General features: G+C 42.8%; 2 protein-coding genes across 8 annotated transcripts in view; one reads left to right on the top strand and one right to left on the bottom strand.

The window, feature by feature from the left end:
- igsf10 (immunoglobulin superfamily, member 10) overlaps positions 1–17,025 on the bottom strand; it is an 83,915-nt gene that overhangs the window by 41,860 nt on the left and 25,030 nt on the right. The window lies entirely within an intron of this gene.
- The window catches only part of LOC147054195 (muscleblind-like protein 1), a 33,242-nt gene that overhangs the window by 6,326 nt on the left and 9,891 nt on the right, over positions 1–17,025 (top strand). For all 3 annotated transcript variants that reach the window (XM_085915933.1, XM_085915932.1, XM_085915934.1), the window contains exon 2: positions 4,221–4,994. In XM_085915933.1, the coding sequence (XP_085772059.1) occupies positions 4,821–4,994 (174 nt within the window). In that variant the 5' untranslated portion in view covers positions 4,221–4,820. The remainder of the gene's footprint in view (positions 1–4,220; positions 4,995–17,025) is intronic.

The following is a 17,025-nucleotide window of genomic DNA, read 5'->3' as shown; positions in this document are numbered from 1 at the left end:
TCCTGTTTGCATGGCTTAGACGGTGCCTGGTGGGACTGAAGCGGACTCCCGAGTATTTGCGACACACACTTCTCACCGTGTTGTTTCCAACCTGCCATCTTTCGCCAGCTTGTAGCTATAACCGCTTTTAGCCACCTTCCTCCACCGTTTGGCTCCTTCCCCGCGCCCCCTCCCTCCCTTCTCGTTGGTCCTATCAGTGTAAAGGTCAGCTCAGGTCCAGCATCCACAGCGTCGCCGTTTGTAATACGACGCGTCCGACGTCTGCTTTTTGCCGCGTCAGTCAGTAAGCGGGCCTTTAACTGCTCACATTACCAAACGTCCGCGTCGCTTTTCTGCTTTGCTTAGCTGAAACCTTTATTGAATTTTCAGACTCGACAACACGTCTTGTTGTCAAATTAACGCAAACATATTGCGGGCCTGCTTTATTTTCTTTTTCTTACGTTTCTCTCCCATCTTCTCTGTTCACCTTCTGTGCATATCAAGAAAGAATATTGCTTTTGATAGTATAGTAATAATGCGGTTCAGGCAATCTTTTGCCGCCCTTGGCCGACACCACGTAAATAGCACACTTTATTTCCCCTTCATTTGGTTTTTAATCATCATTGCGAAGCCTAGCTTTATTATCATGAATCAAAAGTAATCACCCTTGTCTATATCAAGGCTTATTGCCACAAGCCTCCAAATAATCCCGTGGAGCTAAATGAGCAGCACCATTATAGCAAGCATATTAGCGCCGGATCCGATGGCGTTGCGTAAACAAGGTGCTACATTATTGAGCTTGTTGTTGATAGCGGTCGGTACAACTTGATACGATGCGATATTATCACAGTATTTTCCCGATAATAAAAAAAGAGATCTACAGAAGTCTGCAATATTTGACGACATAAGTTAAAGACTGACCGTGTAGTTTAGCCGATACGATACTTTGTGATATCAATACTTTGGGGCATCGATACTTTTGCCCCATCCTTGATACTGCATGGTCAGAGGTTATGATGTGATACATCACAGTATTGATATTTTGTCCCGCCTCTAATTGAGACCGTACTTGTCAAAGATTATGATGTGATATATCATAATATCGATATTGTGTCCGACCGCTAATCGAGACTGGATCATGAGAATTTATCATGTGATATTTTGGTCCACCCTTGGATGTATCAACACGATATTTCCAATTTGGACCTTTGAGTGAAGGATCAAAGGGTATCAGGGGTGGGGTGCATTACTTCCACACTTCTCTCCCTTTGTCGACATTGTCTGGAGTTGATCTGGCGGTATAATCATATCTGTTGCCTCTGGCTATGGAAAATGGCCGCTTGCATTATTCACAAGCGCTGAGATGCTTATTGATGAAGCCCTTATTTATTTATTTCCTCCTCAACACCGTTCCTCACAGTTTTAGCCTTGTTCCGTCACAGTCTCATTTATTCATGCGACGGACTGTACCCGTGGCTCGTTTTGTCACGGCTCTTGACGGGAAGCGAACGACGGCCTCGGTGAGATGGCCTTTTTTGTCTAATTGCAATTTGGACGCTTCGGGCTTGCCTTCTATTCATGTGGTCATTGAATGTTAAGAGTATTTGTTTTCATTCCCGTGAGGAAATGACGGCATGACGGCAGAGCTCAATAGCCAAGACGGACTTTCTTCTTCTGAGCAATGACAAGAAAGGTTGGGAAGACTTTGTACATTGTTTGGTGTTAAGGCACAGTGGCGTTCTGCGTTCTTTCTGGTGTATTATTTCTGAGCTGTATTGAAAAAAAAACTGCAATATAGCAAAATGGTAGCCATTATTAAGAGACCTCCGAACTATTTTAATTTGTGGAAAGTATATAATTGTTTAAAGTTGCCCCAAACCCCCCCCACCAAAAAGACATTTAGTAATTTAGAAGAACATGTCACAAAGCTAAGACATTGAGATTTCTTTGTAATTCTTGATCCTTGGGGTACTTCAACCAAAGTTAATCAAACACTTGGGAGCTAGTTTGAATTTATGGAGAAAAAAAACCCAAACATATTTTGTCTCCTTAAGATCTTTTGTTAGTTCGGCTCTTTTTTCAAGTGTCGCAAAAATACTCGTAAAAGCTGAACTGAGGTTGGGATCGCATTTCAGCTTCCTCAAGATGTCAATCAAAACTGCACCTTATTGTTATTATCATTAGTGTGTGTCGATTGTGCGATGTGGTCATGTCACAAGGCCTGTGCAACAGTGGCTCATTCAAAGTCCGCATTGACCTAGGGGAGCAATTTGGATAGGAAATGGCCTCCGTCCTTCACTGACATTCTGCCCCCATCGTGAATCAGCGATCTCTTTTGCTCTGCACTCAGAGTTTCATCATGTGCAGCTTTTTGTAGCATCTGACCAGCCTACGTTGATTATTTGACACTGACCAGAGAAGAAGGTGGTGTCCCGATACTTTTGACCAATGTTTATGAATAAGAACAGACTTATTGCGCATCTTTATATTTAATAGTCTGGTAATGGCAGTGCTTCCTCCTTACACGAGTTCCTTCCAGATGTAGTGGGTAATTCTAACCTCAACAACACACACACACAGCTGAAAATATCAACTTTGGCCCAAAAAAGTCATCCCATCCAAATGTGACTGGCCCAGTCCGGATAAAACCGCATTTTTATTGCCCTTTTTATTTTAAAACTCTATTTATTTCTTGGCTACTCTTGCTTCAGTCTCTGAAGCTTGAATCAGCAGTCAGTGACTAGCTTGTTAGCAGCAGATTCTAATGGCTAATGCTATCAATTGTGGTGTTTATATTCTCATTCCACACACAAAATAGAAATGCTTTGAACTCCAACTACGAGTGATTTTTATGGATATTATCACAAATTGTATCCTGACTCTAAATTGCGGAAAGATGTGTTAAATAAAGTGCACCTAACAATAGAGTATTCATAAACACATCTGCTGTAGTGAGCGGAGGACGGAGAAGTGATGTAACACCATGTGGGCTGTGGGCATGAGGGTGCTTTACTTTGCCGAGAGTATTTTTTCTTTATTTTTTTGTGCGAGCGAAGAGGTCAAAATGTGTTTTTGTCAGAGGCAATCTAATAAGGACATGGAAAAGAGTATCATCACTTTACTGTATTCCAACTCGCTTTGATGAGAACGCTAGCGTCGCCCTCGTCTCTGTTGTCAGTGGCCGACTGCCAACGCTGATATTACTACCATCTCATTACAAGATTGGGAAGATTGGCAGCTCAGTTGAGAAAGTTAAACAGTTTTTATTGGTGTCAATCAGAAGGGGAAGCTAGTAATTAGCATGTCTGACACACAGTTATCGAGGTTCCGCGTTTGACTCTGTGTTTCCAGATAATACATAGCTAGCATAGCATACAAGCTAGCCTTGAAACAAAAACACTCGTAGACCAACTTTTGTTCATTTTTTGTATGTTTTTTTTTTTATCAGTGTTTCTTTTTTATCAGGTACGTTATAAATGTCTAAACTCTCTTTAGATGTACAAAGTTGACAGTGTAAACAACATCAAATCATCGAGTTCCTCCACATCAGCCGCCTATGTTTACACTTGTTGTCTATGATGTAACCATTCAGAAAAAGCCAAGCGTTATTTTTGCCTTTTGAAAATGTGTGACCTTGGATTTGAAAAAAATGTATTCAAACCACGTCCAAGGCAGCATTGTACAATAATGGTGGCAGCAATTAAAAGATAAACTTGATCTATTAGTTATACCACTAAATTTAGCACGGCCAGTTATGCATAAAAATTACTGTCTAGGTATGTTGTTTTATCCATTCTGGATGAAGTAATTTAATAAAAGCTAAAGATTAATTTTGTTGTTATCTATCCATTTATTCTCAATATAATTAAAGATGATGTACCTTAAATGTGGAAGGACACAGTTAAGAAGGTCGTCCACCATATTTTTACTTCACTTTTAACAGAAACGCTTTGAGATCGAAACTGAATAGGGTTTGCTTCAACCCAAAAAAAGAAAGAAGATTCTCGGTTTACGATGCTACCGACTAGTTTGGAGGTCATGAAAACTCTCATTTATCGTCATATGGACTCTTGTTTGATTAGCTTGGTTTATTTGTTTTTTCATATAAATTATGGGTTCATAGACATGTCTAAGAACGTCGAAGAAAAATTGGTTGTTAGCGACTGCCTCTGAATCAGTGCATATCTAAGCCTCTGTTTGAGTGCGTTGCCCCGCTGACACGATTCCCTCCTTCTCCACAGAGAGAAGTCCCTTCTTCCTCTCCCGCCTGTGGCCCTTGGACTCCGCTGAACCCCGCCACAGTCGTCAAGCGCTGCCTCACAGGGCTGTCGACGCCATCCACTGCGCCACTGAAACGCTAACGTCGGGGCCCCTCCCTCCCTGCTTGGTTCCCTCCTGCGCAGATAAACCCCGATGTTGAGAACAAACAGATACAATCAGCCGCTGTGAGCGGGAAGAAGATCGTCGCTCCCGTTGTCTTCTCCACCACACCCTCCCCTTTCTGCTTCTTCCCATCATGAGCCGACGCGATCAATAATGTTTTACCATCCTTTCGTCTGACAGTCGAGCCGAGGAGCGAGCCGATATTTGACCGCTAAAGGCTTCCTATTTGAGGCAAGCGGGCCCCGAGGATGGGCTACAGGTTGTAGAGCCTCAAGAGGCCTCCCCTGACTCACATCCAGACAAAGACCTTTTTCGAGCCCACCGTCTCCCATGTCATTGACTTTTACATCCTCATTAGCAACACACAGGCGTGCTCATAATTGCATTTGCTGGATATACATTCTTCTTCATCGGCCGAGCTCAGCTGCTTCCGCAACTGCTGTCGCTCCTGTTCCAAAATGGCGGTGAACGTGACGCCCATCCGGGACACAAAGTGGCTGACTTTGGAGGTGTGTCGGGAGTTCCAGAGGGGGACGTGCTCGAGGCCGGACAACGAGTGCAAGTTCGCTCACCCCGCCAAGAGCTGCCAAGTGGAAAACGGCCGAGTCATTGCCTGTTTTGACTCGCTCAAGGTGAGCGTGACAAACAATTCATCACTGCGCCATTCATCACGCTGTTTTTTTAGGGGGTTATGTTTTTTTACAGCTCCCAAGAGAGACAACTATTGTCTGTAGTTGTTTTACGTCGGAATCATCGTCTCGCCGATGCTTTGATGATTCATAGCTTTCAATCAGTGTTTGTTTGTTCCGGTGGCGGTCATCGTAACAACACCTGTGAATGAGATTGAGAAATTCCTTCATAGCAAACAAGTTAACAGAGACCCCGGGTGGGACTGCTGAGGTTTCTATCACTGAGAAGAAGAGTGAGGGAGTTGTTTATGTCCAAGACTCTATACGTAAGAGTGTTTGTTTCATATTGTGGTCACACAACATGGGGGGGGGGGGGAAGGTTCTCGGAAAGCTCCGGAATTGACTCTATTTTTTACCCTGGCACTCGGACAACACACTTCCACTTTCTCGTCCTCCCTAAGACGAACGAGGGACAGGAAACTCCAGCAGGACGGATGGACATCAACACTCGGGGAGTCATCACAGTTTCAAGTCCTCAGAGTGTCGTACGAAATTTCTTATGTATAAATATTCACAAGGTTAGACTAGATGAGTATTTGAGGGTTATTTATTTTGGTGTGGGAAATTCAGTGGTTCGGGTATTCGTCCCCGAGTTCTAAGGTTAGGTGTTTAAAATATCAACTGAGGACTTTGAGAGAGTGTGAATGCTTGTATATATGCCCCGCGATTAGCCGGGTTGACACGGAGCATTGTATTCCGATTGGAACGACATTAGAAGTGTAACCGTAGGCGGCGGCGAGTTAAAGGGTCGCAACCCCACCGGTGATATCATCGCTCCAGTGCCGTGAGGCTCAAGTGGGCACAGAGCATCAGAATTCCACTGTTCTATTTAGCAATGAGCAGCGTGTAATTTGGCTCCTATCTGATTGGCAAGCCACGTAACCGGAGAGCCCAGCTGGAAGTCCGTCAAGCCGACCGTAGCTTACCTTGGCTTATATCTGAGCCTGCTTCTGCTTCAGCTGGCCTCGTGTATTACCAACATTATTCTTATAAATGGCGGCTGCCTGGATGCTGGGATGCCTGCGCGGGGTTCGGTAGGTACAGGTAAGACAGGACCGGACAAATGGAGGCTGCCGGGGCCTGCTTAGATCATGAAAACAGACACGACTATCCGTGCCAGGGCATTCCACAGCATGCCTCCCTGACAGTTTGATATATCTGTTTTATCTGCACATGGACTCAAAACACACATTTAGGCGTGGAGTGTTAAGGGGGGGTGCAGTTTTAGACCCAATGTCTTTTCATTTAAAAAGAAGATCTGTCGACACTGATAACAAATGCACGACTATTCGCCGGTGAACTACCCCGGTGGATTTTTGGGTACACATCAGCCATTCGCACTCATATTCACAGCAACGCATGACTGCATGAATTCATAATATTTGTGAATGTTTGCGGAATGTAAGAGGAATACAGAGTACCTGGAACAAAAACCGACACAGGCGCAGGGATGCAAAACTATGAATCTATCAGGAACACACTTAAAATCCTCATCCATGGTTGCTACATGTAACCAACACTCAGAGGTATGTGATAACCCAAAGAAATATGAGTCATATTTTTTGGTAACACACAGAGCCTTCTCTTGAAATGAATTGGCAGAAATGTTTTTTTTATTGCCGCCCAACTAACTAACTAACTTCAGGGTAACCTCGTCAGACATTCGTTGCTGGTACTTGGTTGCGTAACACTTGCTGTCGATGCTTATAAGGACAGGATCCTTCATCGACGCATTGAAAACTTTCAATCATGTGTTTTGGTGCGCTTGAGAGGATGCCGCACTTGGGATAAGACCTCTTTGAAACGGAGACGTGCTCAAGCTCCTTTAATCTGCTCTCCTTCATTCTGCTCTCGTTAATCTCTCGGCTGCGTCCTCAACATGTACAGCATATTATTATTATTTATATATTTGTACTCTAGCTAAGGATAAGCAATGGGCGATTCAATGGTACTTCCGTGTTAGCGCAAGAGCTCCGTTGGCCGTGATGGCTTCGGTCAAATGGTTGCGCACTTTTATTCTTTAACCAGCTAACAACCTTTCAAGGCTTATTTGTCTACGTCAAAGAGAGAAGAACCCCTGTTAAATTTTAATGAGATCGAGATGGACTCTAAAGTCGTCGGCCCGCAATGGCTTTGGGTATGCAAGCTATTACACGGCATTGTTATGTTGTTGTCCCTTCATTCGGTTACATTTGAATGTTATGTATGAGTTAAAGCAATATCCATTTTTAGATTTTATATTGGCGGACCGAGCCGAACGGGATCCGTCCTCGTTGATCCTTCAGTTCTTACCCCACGCAAGACATTACGAAAGGAGGCTTTTATTAGCCCGCGGCCGTGAAGCAAGCCGAGAGCAGACAGCCGCTATCAACCCGGTCTCACTCGATTCATTCCATGGGCGGACCCCCCCCCCCCCCTTGAAAGTCCTCCTCTAAATGTCTCGGTGTCCTCAGAGAGGCTTGGCCACCGTTTTTACGTCCATCTGCGGATACGCTGTCTCAGCACGCGCACACATCCATCTTAAAAGACGCCGCATCAGCATAAAAACACGGCATAACAAGTTCAGAGCCAAAATACGCACAAGGGTGAACTTTGCGATTGTCCCGGGTCACCTTTTTTTAGTCCGGACAACATGTTTCTTGTGACCCACTATTCAAATGTATCACTCAAGTGTTATATCGAGGCAATCGGAACGGTGACATCAGCATGTCTGAGCGTTGAGTCGTGATGTCCCGCCGCCACCGTCGCTGTAGTTATGAAGAGAATATCCAATCAGTTCTCGTTAGTCTGTCTCGTCCCCGTCTAAATCCTCCTTGACACCCTTTACCTCACCTTCCCATTCTTTGTAATTCTGCGTGAGTGTGGAGGATTTAAACAAACCTCTAAATGAGACTGCAGACAAATAAGGCGTAATGGGGCAGAGGCGGGAAAGCAGATGGAGTGGGAGCAACGAAACATGAACAAGCCTGAGGACGCCCGTTTGTCTGCTAACTGGTTGTTTCGCTTTGATTTTTTTCCTTGTTGTCCCAAAGCAGCTTTGTGCGTCTGTCCGCTCGTGTTCGCGTCGTCTCCTCTTCGCTTTAAATGTCACTGACCCTCTGCTCTTTATTTGATCCTGCGGAATCTGGAGGCTTCTATTGCGGGTTCACACACGTACGTTAAAATACAAGAAAATACGATCACGCTGACGGCTACTTTTTTATTTATGCCAACGGCTACTTAATCACAAGGCCCTTCCCCAAAGTGTTACCATTTTTTAGCTCACAAGTGTCCAAAATGTCTTGGAATTAAGACAAAGAAGTCCAGTCCAAGAGCTAATGGATTCATTGATTGAAAAAAGAGCTGTGTCTTAAGACTTTTGTCGATGGAAGTGTACACTGATCTCAGTGTGAGGAGTGTACGCCTGCCAAATAACGAGCATGACCTCAGGAGGGAAATGACAAGTCATTCCTGGCACTCTACATTTCCGTCTTGCCAAGCATTTAATTGGTACAAAATCTTACACACAAGGTACTCACTGTGTTTTTGGGCTTGTTTATCTGACCCCTCTCCCAAAAAAAGAAAAAAAAAGAAAAACAATGATGTATTGGTTGTCATGGCTACTGCAGTCTACCCAGCAACAGGCTGTATCTGATTTATATGGCGCTGGAAAAATATACAATACATGCTGGGCACAAGTCACCTCATTAAAACAACAAACTAAAGTTTCCGAACAAGCTACGCGACATGGTGAGAATTTGATGAAAGGTGCTTTTTGAGTCAATATGGCAGTCAAAAGAACTGAATAGATTGACACCAATAATGGCACGGCTAGCCTCTTAGCCTCAATTAGCCTCTGTGAAACAGGATGGCGCAAAGTCTTTGGCACCTCGGAACATGACATAAAGAGCATGAAATAAATATTTCAATCCGTCAGGTTTTTTTTAAAGCAAATAGGTGAGCTTTAGCTAGCGAATGAGTGAATGATGAAAACAAGACTCGTAGCTTTTATCAACAAGTCTCCTCCGCCTACTTGATATGTATAGACAACTTCCAAGCGCCTCGGAAAATTGTTGCTTCGGTGAATTAAATGTTGACTCGGCATATTTGTTTATTTAAATGTGCTCATTTTTTTTCCTCCTTCCCTACAAACAACCTTAGCCGATTGCTCAGACGAATTAGGCTCGTGTTTGCGCGGCTGTCGCTTGTTGTTTTTAACACGCCATTATTAAGCAGCAGTCGTCAATGCGCTCGCGTCGCCATCACTCATGCTCTTTTAATTAGAAAATAATCAGAGTTGGATGAGAGGTTCATTAAATCTCATCTGTGGAGCCGTCAGACACAAACAACACGGGAGTGGGAGATTTATCAGCCTTCTGAAAAGAACTCGCCTACCTCCCCCTTTGATTTGTTGTCTCTCTGAACATCAGGTCGGAATGAATACGTGACAACGAAAGACCAAAGAAGGAAAGAACGTGAAAGAAAGTGAACGAGAAATGGGGAGATTATTAGTGCTAATTAACAGAAACCCAAGTGTTTATCAGCACTTTGTCTCGGTGCAGTATTGATCCTTTGAGACCGAGGTGGAGATCTCTTCATTTATTTATTTATTTATTTGCTTCGCCTCTTTGTGTCTTGGCTCTTAATCTGGACAGTGTATTAAGCGTATGACATAGTGCTTAGCGGAGGACACGTGAAAATTATCATTTTGTTTTATTTATTTATCCATTTATTTGTTTGTGTGTATACATATATTATATTATATATATATTTTTTTTTTATTAATTTATTGTGGTTGTTACCTGAGCCCTACTGTGACGTCATTTTCAGTAGAAAGCGTGGAGCAAAATGGCCGCCCCTTTGAGATGGATAAAAAAAAACGAACGGATTCCGCTGCTTATTTCATATTGCACAAACGTAATCTTCTTAACAAAAGAGTACGAGGCATTTTAGGGGAGGTGTGAGGCTTTTCTTTGTACATGTATGTCTGCATATGGGTAGGGCCAGACCTCCTGTGACTTGCTTGGTCCACATAAAACGAATACTTGGGGAATGCAGCGTGTAAGTGCCCCCGGCTCGCATTAGCAGCTTCTATTTGCATGTCCTTTCATTCTTGGCTCTTATCAATAATGCAGTAAAGTAGGAGGCAAAACTAATTGTTTCCTGCGTACGTTTTTATCCGTCGCATATGATGGATGCGCCTGCCTGCCTGCCTGCCTGACGGCGAAGTGCTTTCGCAAACTTTCAACAGTAAGATCAGGATGGAGCTGTTTGTTCTCCCAAGTGGCATCGCCTTTATCCCATTTTTTTTTTTTTGGGGTGACGAGACGGCGGCTAATTGAAACGTGTCGGCCTCTCGTTTTGAGCAAGTACAGTCGTTGCCCTCCAGAAGGCAATTTGCTGATTTGCCCGTGTGATTGAATCATGACGACATGAAGTCTGACAGAGGGCGGCTGGTGTCAATGCGCAGATTATAGACAGAATGAAAAGAGTGGAAGTGAAGGAGTGATGGACGGCTGCACACACATTTAATGGTCTAACACCGACTCTGATGGACAGATGGGAAGGTGGGGGGGGGAGAAGCAAGTAATAACGCCGCCTGTTGAGCACGCGGGTGAAATTGAAGAATGTGTGTAATATCCCCCTTTATTGTTGGAGCGTCTGTCTTGGTTGGGCGCTGCGATTCGTCAACAGACTTTAAGGGGATTACGGCGGCGTAAAAGTAGCAGCCCTCGTGACGGATACGGCAGCTGGGTTGTGTTGTGTTGCCGTGACGACCCTCATCACTGCTGCCTTGCTGTGTTAACACACAAAGCATTATCTTTTATACTGTCTGCTCTTTTTTTTTTTTGTTGTTGTTGCACGCTGACAACATCACAGACAATTCCATTATGGGAAGGTGATCGCCTCCCTCCGGCCTTTGTTCAAACTGTACAAGGAAACTTTGATCAAGGCTCATTGATGAGGATGAGCTCGCAGTAAGAAGGTGCAGCTCTTTGTCGCAGGATCAAGGTATGTCTCGAGTAGGGATTGTTAACATTTTTTCAACGGTCCTAGGAAATCACAATGACCCATTGCTGGTAAGATAATCTTAGAACAGAACCCCTATGATGCACTTTAGTTCGAAATTACTGAAAACTACCAAATAGCGAATTGCAGGTAATTTAAAAAAAAAAAAACAAGATGATGAGGCCATTGGTTCAAATCGGATCATCCACATCTTTTTATAGCATGTTTCAATATCAAATCATAACAAAATCATATTTAAATATCCTGTGTTAAATACACAAACTTAAAATCTAATAAAGAAATTTGTCATTTTATGACCTTTAAAAACCAAGGAAATAAAAAAAAAAAGTACTGAGTCAAACTAAAGATAAAACTGAAAGTACGGCAGCAAATAAATATATTATACAAGTCCACTATACCTTGCATTTCATCAGATTGCGAGCGTGTACCTAATGTCCATTTGGTGTGACTTTATCGCACAGTCAGCAAATTTCATCGGCGTTTCCCAAGACGAGCTAATTTTCAACGCTGTTCCCCGTCATGTCAGCGTGAGGATTTAGCAGCTCGACGGCGGTTTTTACAAAAGGATTACGAGCTCTATTACTGCCGCGGCCCTTGTACTTGGGCGCTGAGCATTGTAGTACAGTAATGGAAGGCGCGTACATGCGCCTGCGCGCGTGTCGGGTATCAACGCATTCTGTAGTAATGAATGCTAATCCTTTCTTATCTGCTTTAACCTCCAGGCAATGGTACGAGCTGCTACAGTGACAGGCTGCCTTAGTAGCGTGTGTCACTGTGTGTGGTCACCATTAGCATTCTTGTCCATAGCCTGGATGACACCTTCTTTCATTGTTTCCATGGAACTTCAAGGCGTGCTCGACCCCTTCCCCTCCCCCCTGACTCATTATCACAAACCGAACAAGGCGGAACATTCCGGCCCCTTCATTTACATTCTATGCCATTGGTAGCGCCATTTTCAGTCCATTCCATTCTCGACTTATTGGGTGACAGCTGTGCGGTCTTAATGCATATTTTAGCGGAAGATATTTGGTCGTCACTGGAGAGCGGCTTCTTGAATTATTTTATTTTTTGTCAGAAAGAGAGAATCTTCTTGTTCTCCTTTAACCTTGTCTGTTTTTACTTTTAATTGCTTGAATAAAATTTCTGGCCCGACTGTTTAAAAGAACCCTACCTTGATCTGGTGCACTATGTTTGCGTAAATGATCACCTACTAATTAAACACTAATAAGACAGAATTGTAGATTAACAGTGAAAATGATTAATTGTTTTAAAAAAAATTGTGTGAATTTTAATAAAGTTACCGAATGTAACAAGGACGAAATGCAGATAATCAGAATAAAAACATTTTGGCTGGAAAATGAAATCGAAAAAAAAATCTGATAAAAATTGGGAACCAAAAATTGAATCAGGTGAATCCTTATATGCCCACGTTGGACACTTTCCAAGTTAACAAAAACCTCTTCAAATGATCTCAGGTGACCTAATCGTCTTGGACGATAGCGTTCACACAAACTATCGTTCTAGCGTTGCTTTTAACCGAATCTAATGTGACAAGCGTGATCACAGTTCGAATGAATGACAATAGACACACTGGATCAAATGAACCCATCTATCGGAGAAATCACATCTCCTCAAGCGACGAAACTTCAAAAACAATTCCTAGACCGTCATGTAAATATACTCCCATTTCCCGGCATTGTTCAGCTCTCCAATCAAGTCAGTTCAATCAGAAGTCACTTTGTTGTGGGCTTTTCTTGAACGTCTCAAGGCCCGCTTCTATCTTCTCTGATGAAACAAATTTCATCGCTCACTTCTTCCAATCTCAAACTGTTGATTGCGGCGCTCCACTTGCGAGCGCCTGAGTACGAACACGGGCCTCCACTCTTGCATTCAGCCGACTATAATGCGCTTTGTGATCCCTTCTTGGCTCGCTCGCCGAGTGAGAGATACAATTCAGTAAAGCTGAGCTTTATAGATGTTAAATGGAGAACACATTAGAGTGCGAATCAAAATAAGACCAAGGTTAAGAGATGCTTGTATAGCTTGAGTGGAAAGTTTAATTGACAAGATTGGCTTAAAGTGTCAATTAGAATTAATGCCGTTTTTTTTAAGGAATGTGTTGTGCTAAAAACATCAATGTTTTTGCATCAAAAAGTCACAGCTAATGATTTCGTGCCATCATTAGCTTCCGATGCTAACGATTATATAGCTAGCTAATGATTTTGTGCCATCATTAGCTTCCAATGCTAACAATTATATAATTATAGCTATTTATTATAATCCATTTTTTTTATTTGGTTTTCGTCAACGATAATAACCTGGACAAAAGAATGTTCCTCATTTGATAGGCAAACAAATGTCATGAAGAAATCGAAGCGAATCATTTGCTGTTTGGCTAAATCTGCCGTGCAAATGGCTGACGACCAGTCCGGGGCGTACCCCCGCCTCTCATCCAAATTCAGCAAGGATCACCCCGTGATCCCAATGTGGACAAGTGTTACGGGATAATGGATGGACGGATATTTTTAGGCTACGGGGATCGCTCGCCAATTCTTCGGGGGCCAGTTGACATGACTGATGGCAAGAAGATAAGTTTAGGGGGTGGGCAAGTTGTGCGGATGTTTTTGGGGGGGTGTCTCTGAGGCCATGGAAAAATTGCTCCCGCCTTTTGCTCATCAAGGCTCCGTCTCGCCTAGGCAGACGGCGCCTCCTGGATTGAAGGGAAGATCTCAGAAGAAAATTAACCCATTCATTGCCAGTCCAGTTAAAATAGACGTCAAAAGATGTCAATGGTTGTGAATGAGCTAAAAAAACCAAAACATTTTTTTGTTTGTTTTTTTGGGGGGGGATCCAGTTGATCTGAGCTTTCAAGTCATTGTTGATTCAATCGATGTGTGATCGCCAGAGCGAAGGTGCAGCAGAGCCTGCCAATGCACAAGCCGTCCCTCGGAGGATGTATTGAACACGCAGACAGACGCCGCCGATTAATATTAATAAGCTCTCAGCATCTGTCTCACTTCTCCATCTCTGTCGGTCTCTCGCCGTCTGTCTGATTTCTTTCTTCTCACTCTCCTGTGGAATTCTTTCATGGGGGGGATTCCACAGGGACAGAACTCAGCAGTGAGAAAAGCAGAAAGAAAAGAGGACTTGCCTATTGTGCAATCCCCCTACGGTACTTTCAAGATACTTTTCTTGATGATACCCAAGTCCCATTCAAAAGAGGATTATGGGATTCATATTAAGCCCAAGGTCATCAACATGATATGGTGAGACCGCACTAGTGGGAACGCAAGTCATGTGGTGTAAATCAAACTTAGGGCCTCGGCTATGACTGTTATGTCGGCGTGTATTCACACTATTTGAATATGCGATGGGAGTCGGCCCTTGCTCGTATGTAAATATGGCCACAGAATGGCTGCGGGGTGTATAGGTTATGACATCATTGCAACGTGAGAAGACGATTAGTAAATTAGGGAATCTGTAAAATCGTAGGGGGTTGAATTAATTTTTTTGGACACATTTAGGATTTAGGTGGCTACCAAAGCACAAGTAGGAGGTGCTCCAGACATTAGTATGGAAGCTCACTCCATTCTCCGAGGGCAGAAGAAACACAAAAAACATTGACCGACACTGACACTCTTTAAAAGCAGCATTTAATACAACAATCAAAGACAGGGACAGATAAAAAAAAAAAAAAATGGAGCGCTGCTTTTGGTGACTGACCTTTTGAGAATGTAGCTGATAAAATGCACTGAGCTAACAAGCATGCTAAAATCGATTCCACCTCTACGCTAATGGAAATACATCACCCAGATAATGTCTTGACAGCGCTATCTATCTTCTGAGAGATTTGCTCAGCTGCACAATTTCTTTTGGTTATACTTTTTGTGTGAAAAAAATACAACAGTAGGAACAGAAAATTATTCAATAGATTTTCATTCTGTTTGATTATTACGTTATGTTTTTACAAAGTACTTATCCATAGAGTGCTATTTTTCTTTTTTGCTATGAAAAACACGTGGCTGGTACTGATTTTTAAGAGGGAACGATTTCCAACATGAGTGTTTCCAGGAGAACGGAATCAATATGGATATTTTTAGGTCAATGCCAATTCCGATTTTGGCAGATAAGAATTACGATAACCCAATAATCGGCTGCTTAATTAAGAAATATATACATATATAATGAATGAAACAACTTCTTTTCGGGGGCAGATAAATGCTTACAACCGTGAAAATATTAAATACAGGCAGAGCATTGGACTGTTTTTTTTTTTTTTAGTACTTTGTTCATTATTCAACTTGACAACAGAGACAACAACAAGAAAAAAGAGATCAGACATTTTTTTTTTGCTTTTTGGAGTTTAAATATAATTTTTTGTCATGTGTGAAAACATGAAAACAAAAAAAATCTAAAAAATATATTAATATTTTTGTCATGTGTTATATGTTAACAAGAAGAATAAAAAAAAAAACTACATTTTCCTCCTTACTAGTTAGCTCGTGCGACACCCGTCCTGGAACCTTTCCGACACACCTTGTAAATATAATACAAACATTTTTTTTGTAGCTGCATAATATGATCAACTTTTCCATCTTGTTTGTGCCACAGTAAATACGGACTGCATGGTTCCACCCATTCGCAGGCAAACGCTAACATTTCACATGCTATCATTAAGCCACCCACGGGGGTAATGAACCCTGAAAATCAAAAGACATTAACCAATTAGCTGTAATCAATAACTGCATCCAGCACACATGAAGCGAGCAAGACCAGGGGCCGTCTGTATCGTGCACCCGCGGGCCCGGGAACGCCGCGTCGCTCTGATCCAATGACGACGCCGGTAGAACTCTCGACATTCTCGGCAGCAAAGTGTCTGCTCGCGCTGTCGCTAGGCAGACTAGTCAGGCTGAGAGCGAGGAAATACAAAGGAGGCCACGCGTTTGCTCGTAGGTGTCGCGCTCGGGCGCGGTGGACATAATCTGTGGGAGATAAGCAAGTAGCTTGACAGGCAACCTTTAATTCCCCACAGGAGCTCGCCCGCTCGGCGTGGCCGTTACGAGGAGCGTAACGGGGTGCCGGATGAATGCGTGAACATGCCGGATGGCAACGTTCTCCTCAGCATGCATATCAGCGATGAAAGGCGGCGGTTAGATATTACATCTCTGGGGGACTTCAGCCTGCATTATGAGAGCGCAAATTACATTCCCTGCCGGGCGGATGTAATGACCCTCGGCGTGGAGAAGCCGGTCACAAATTGCTCCCTCCCGTCTTTTATAACGGTAGAGGAGCACGGTTATTCCCGTCAATCGGGAACGCATCCCGCTCGGGTCTCTTGTGCTGAGAGATGATGGCAAATATTGACACTGGTCTCAATTGGATGGGGGTCGATAATGATTCAACGGGCCTTGTTAAGCATCCATCATCGACTCTCAGGTGTTTGGCAGTGGAACACTAACAGCTGAGAGATTGTGAGGGTTGCTTGTGTGTTGTTGGTTTTTTTTATTTTATTTTTTTTATGTTTTGTTCATTAAGAAATAAATTTTCCGCAACAGCGGGAGCATTTCAGTTTGAAGGTGAATATTTTTGCCCGCAGTGGAAGTAGTTTGATATCGTTTGAGATCAGAGTTTGATTTTTCATTATTTTGAAGCCTCATTTTTTTTAGGGTTGGTAACAACACAGTGTGTGAAATTTATTTTGTTTACTGGGGATTTTAGATTGAATGATGAACGCTAACTTCTTTCTTTTGCCAGAAGTGAATTCATTGTTTAATCTGACAACAAATAGTCAGCCTTGACAAATAACGGCATTAACAAGGAAACAGAAAAATAAATATATATATATGATAAAAAATATAAATATAAAAAAATATATACAGTCAAGGATAAAGTGTTTCAAATAGAATATATATTTTTATATAAAGAACTTTAGTAGAAAACAAACTGTATTTTTGAGTGCAAAAAG

Source organism: Syngnathus leptorhynchus, chromosome 7 (genome assembly GCF_054491065.1).
Source record: "Syngnathus leptorhynchus isolate UIUO chromosome 7, UIUO_Slep, whole genome shotgun sequence".
Lineage (NCBI taxonomy): Eukaryota > Metazoa > Chordata > Actinopteri > Syngnathiformes > Syngnathidae > Syngnathus > Syngnathus leptorhynchus.
Note: the sequence above shows the minus strand (reverse complement) of the source record. Positions and strands in the feature narration are given on the sequence as shown.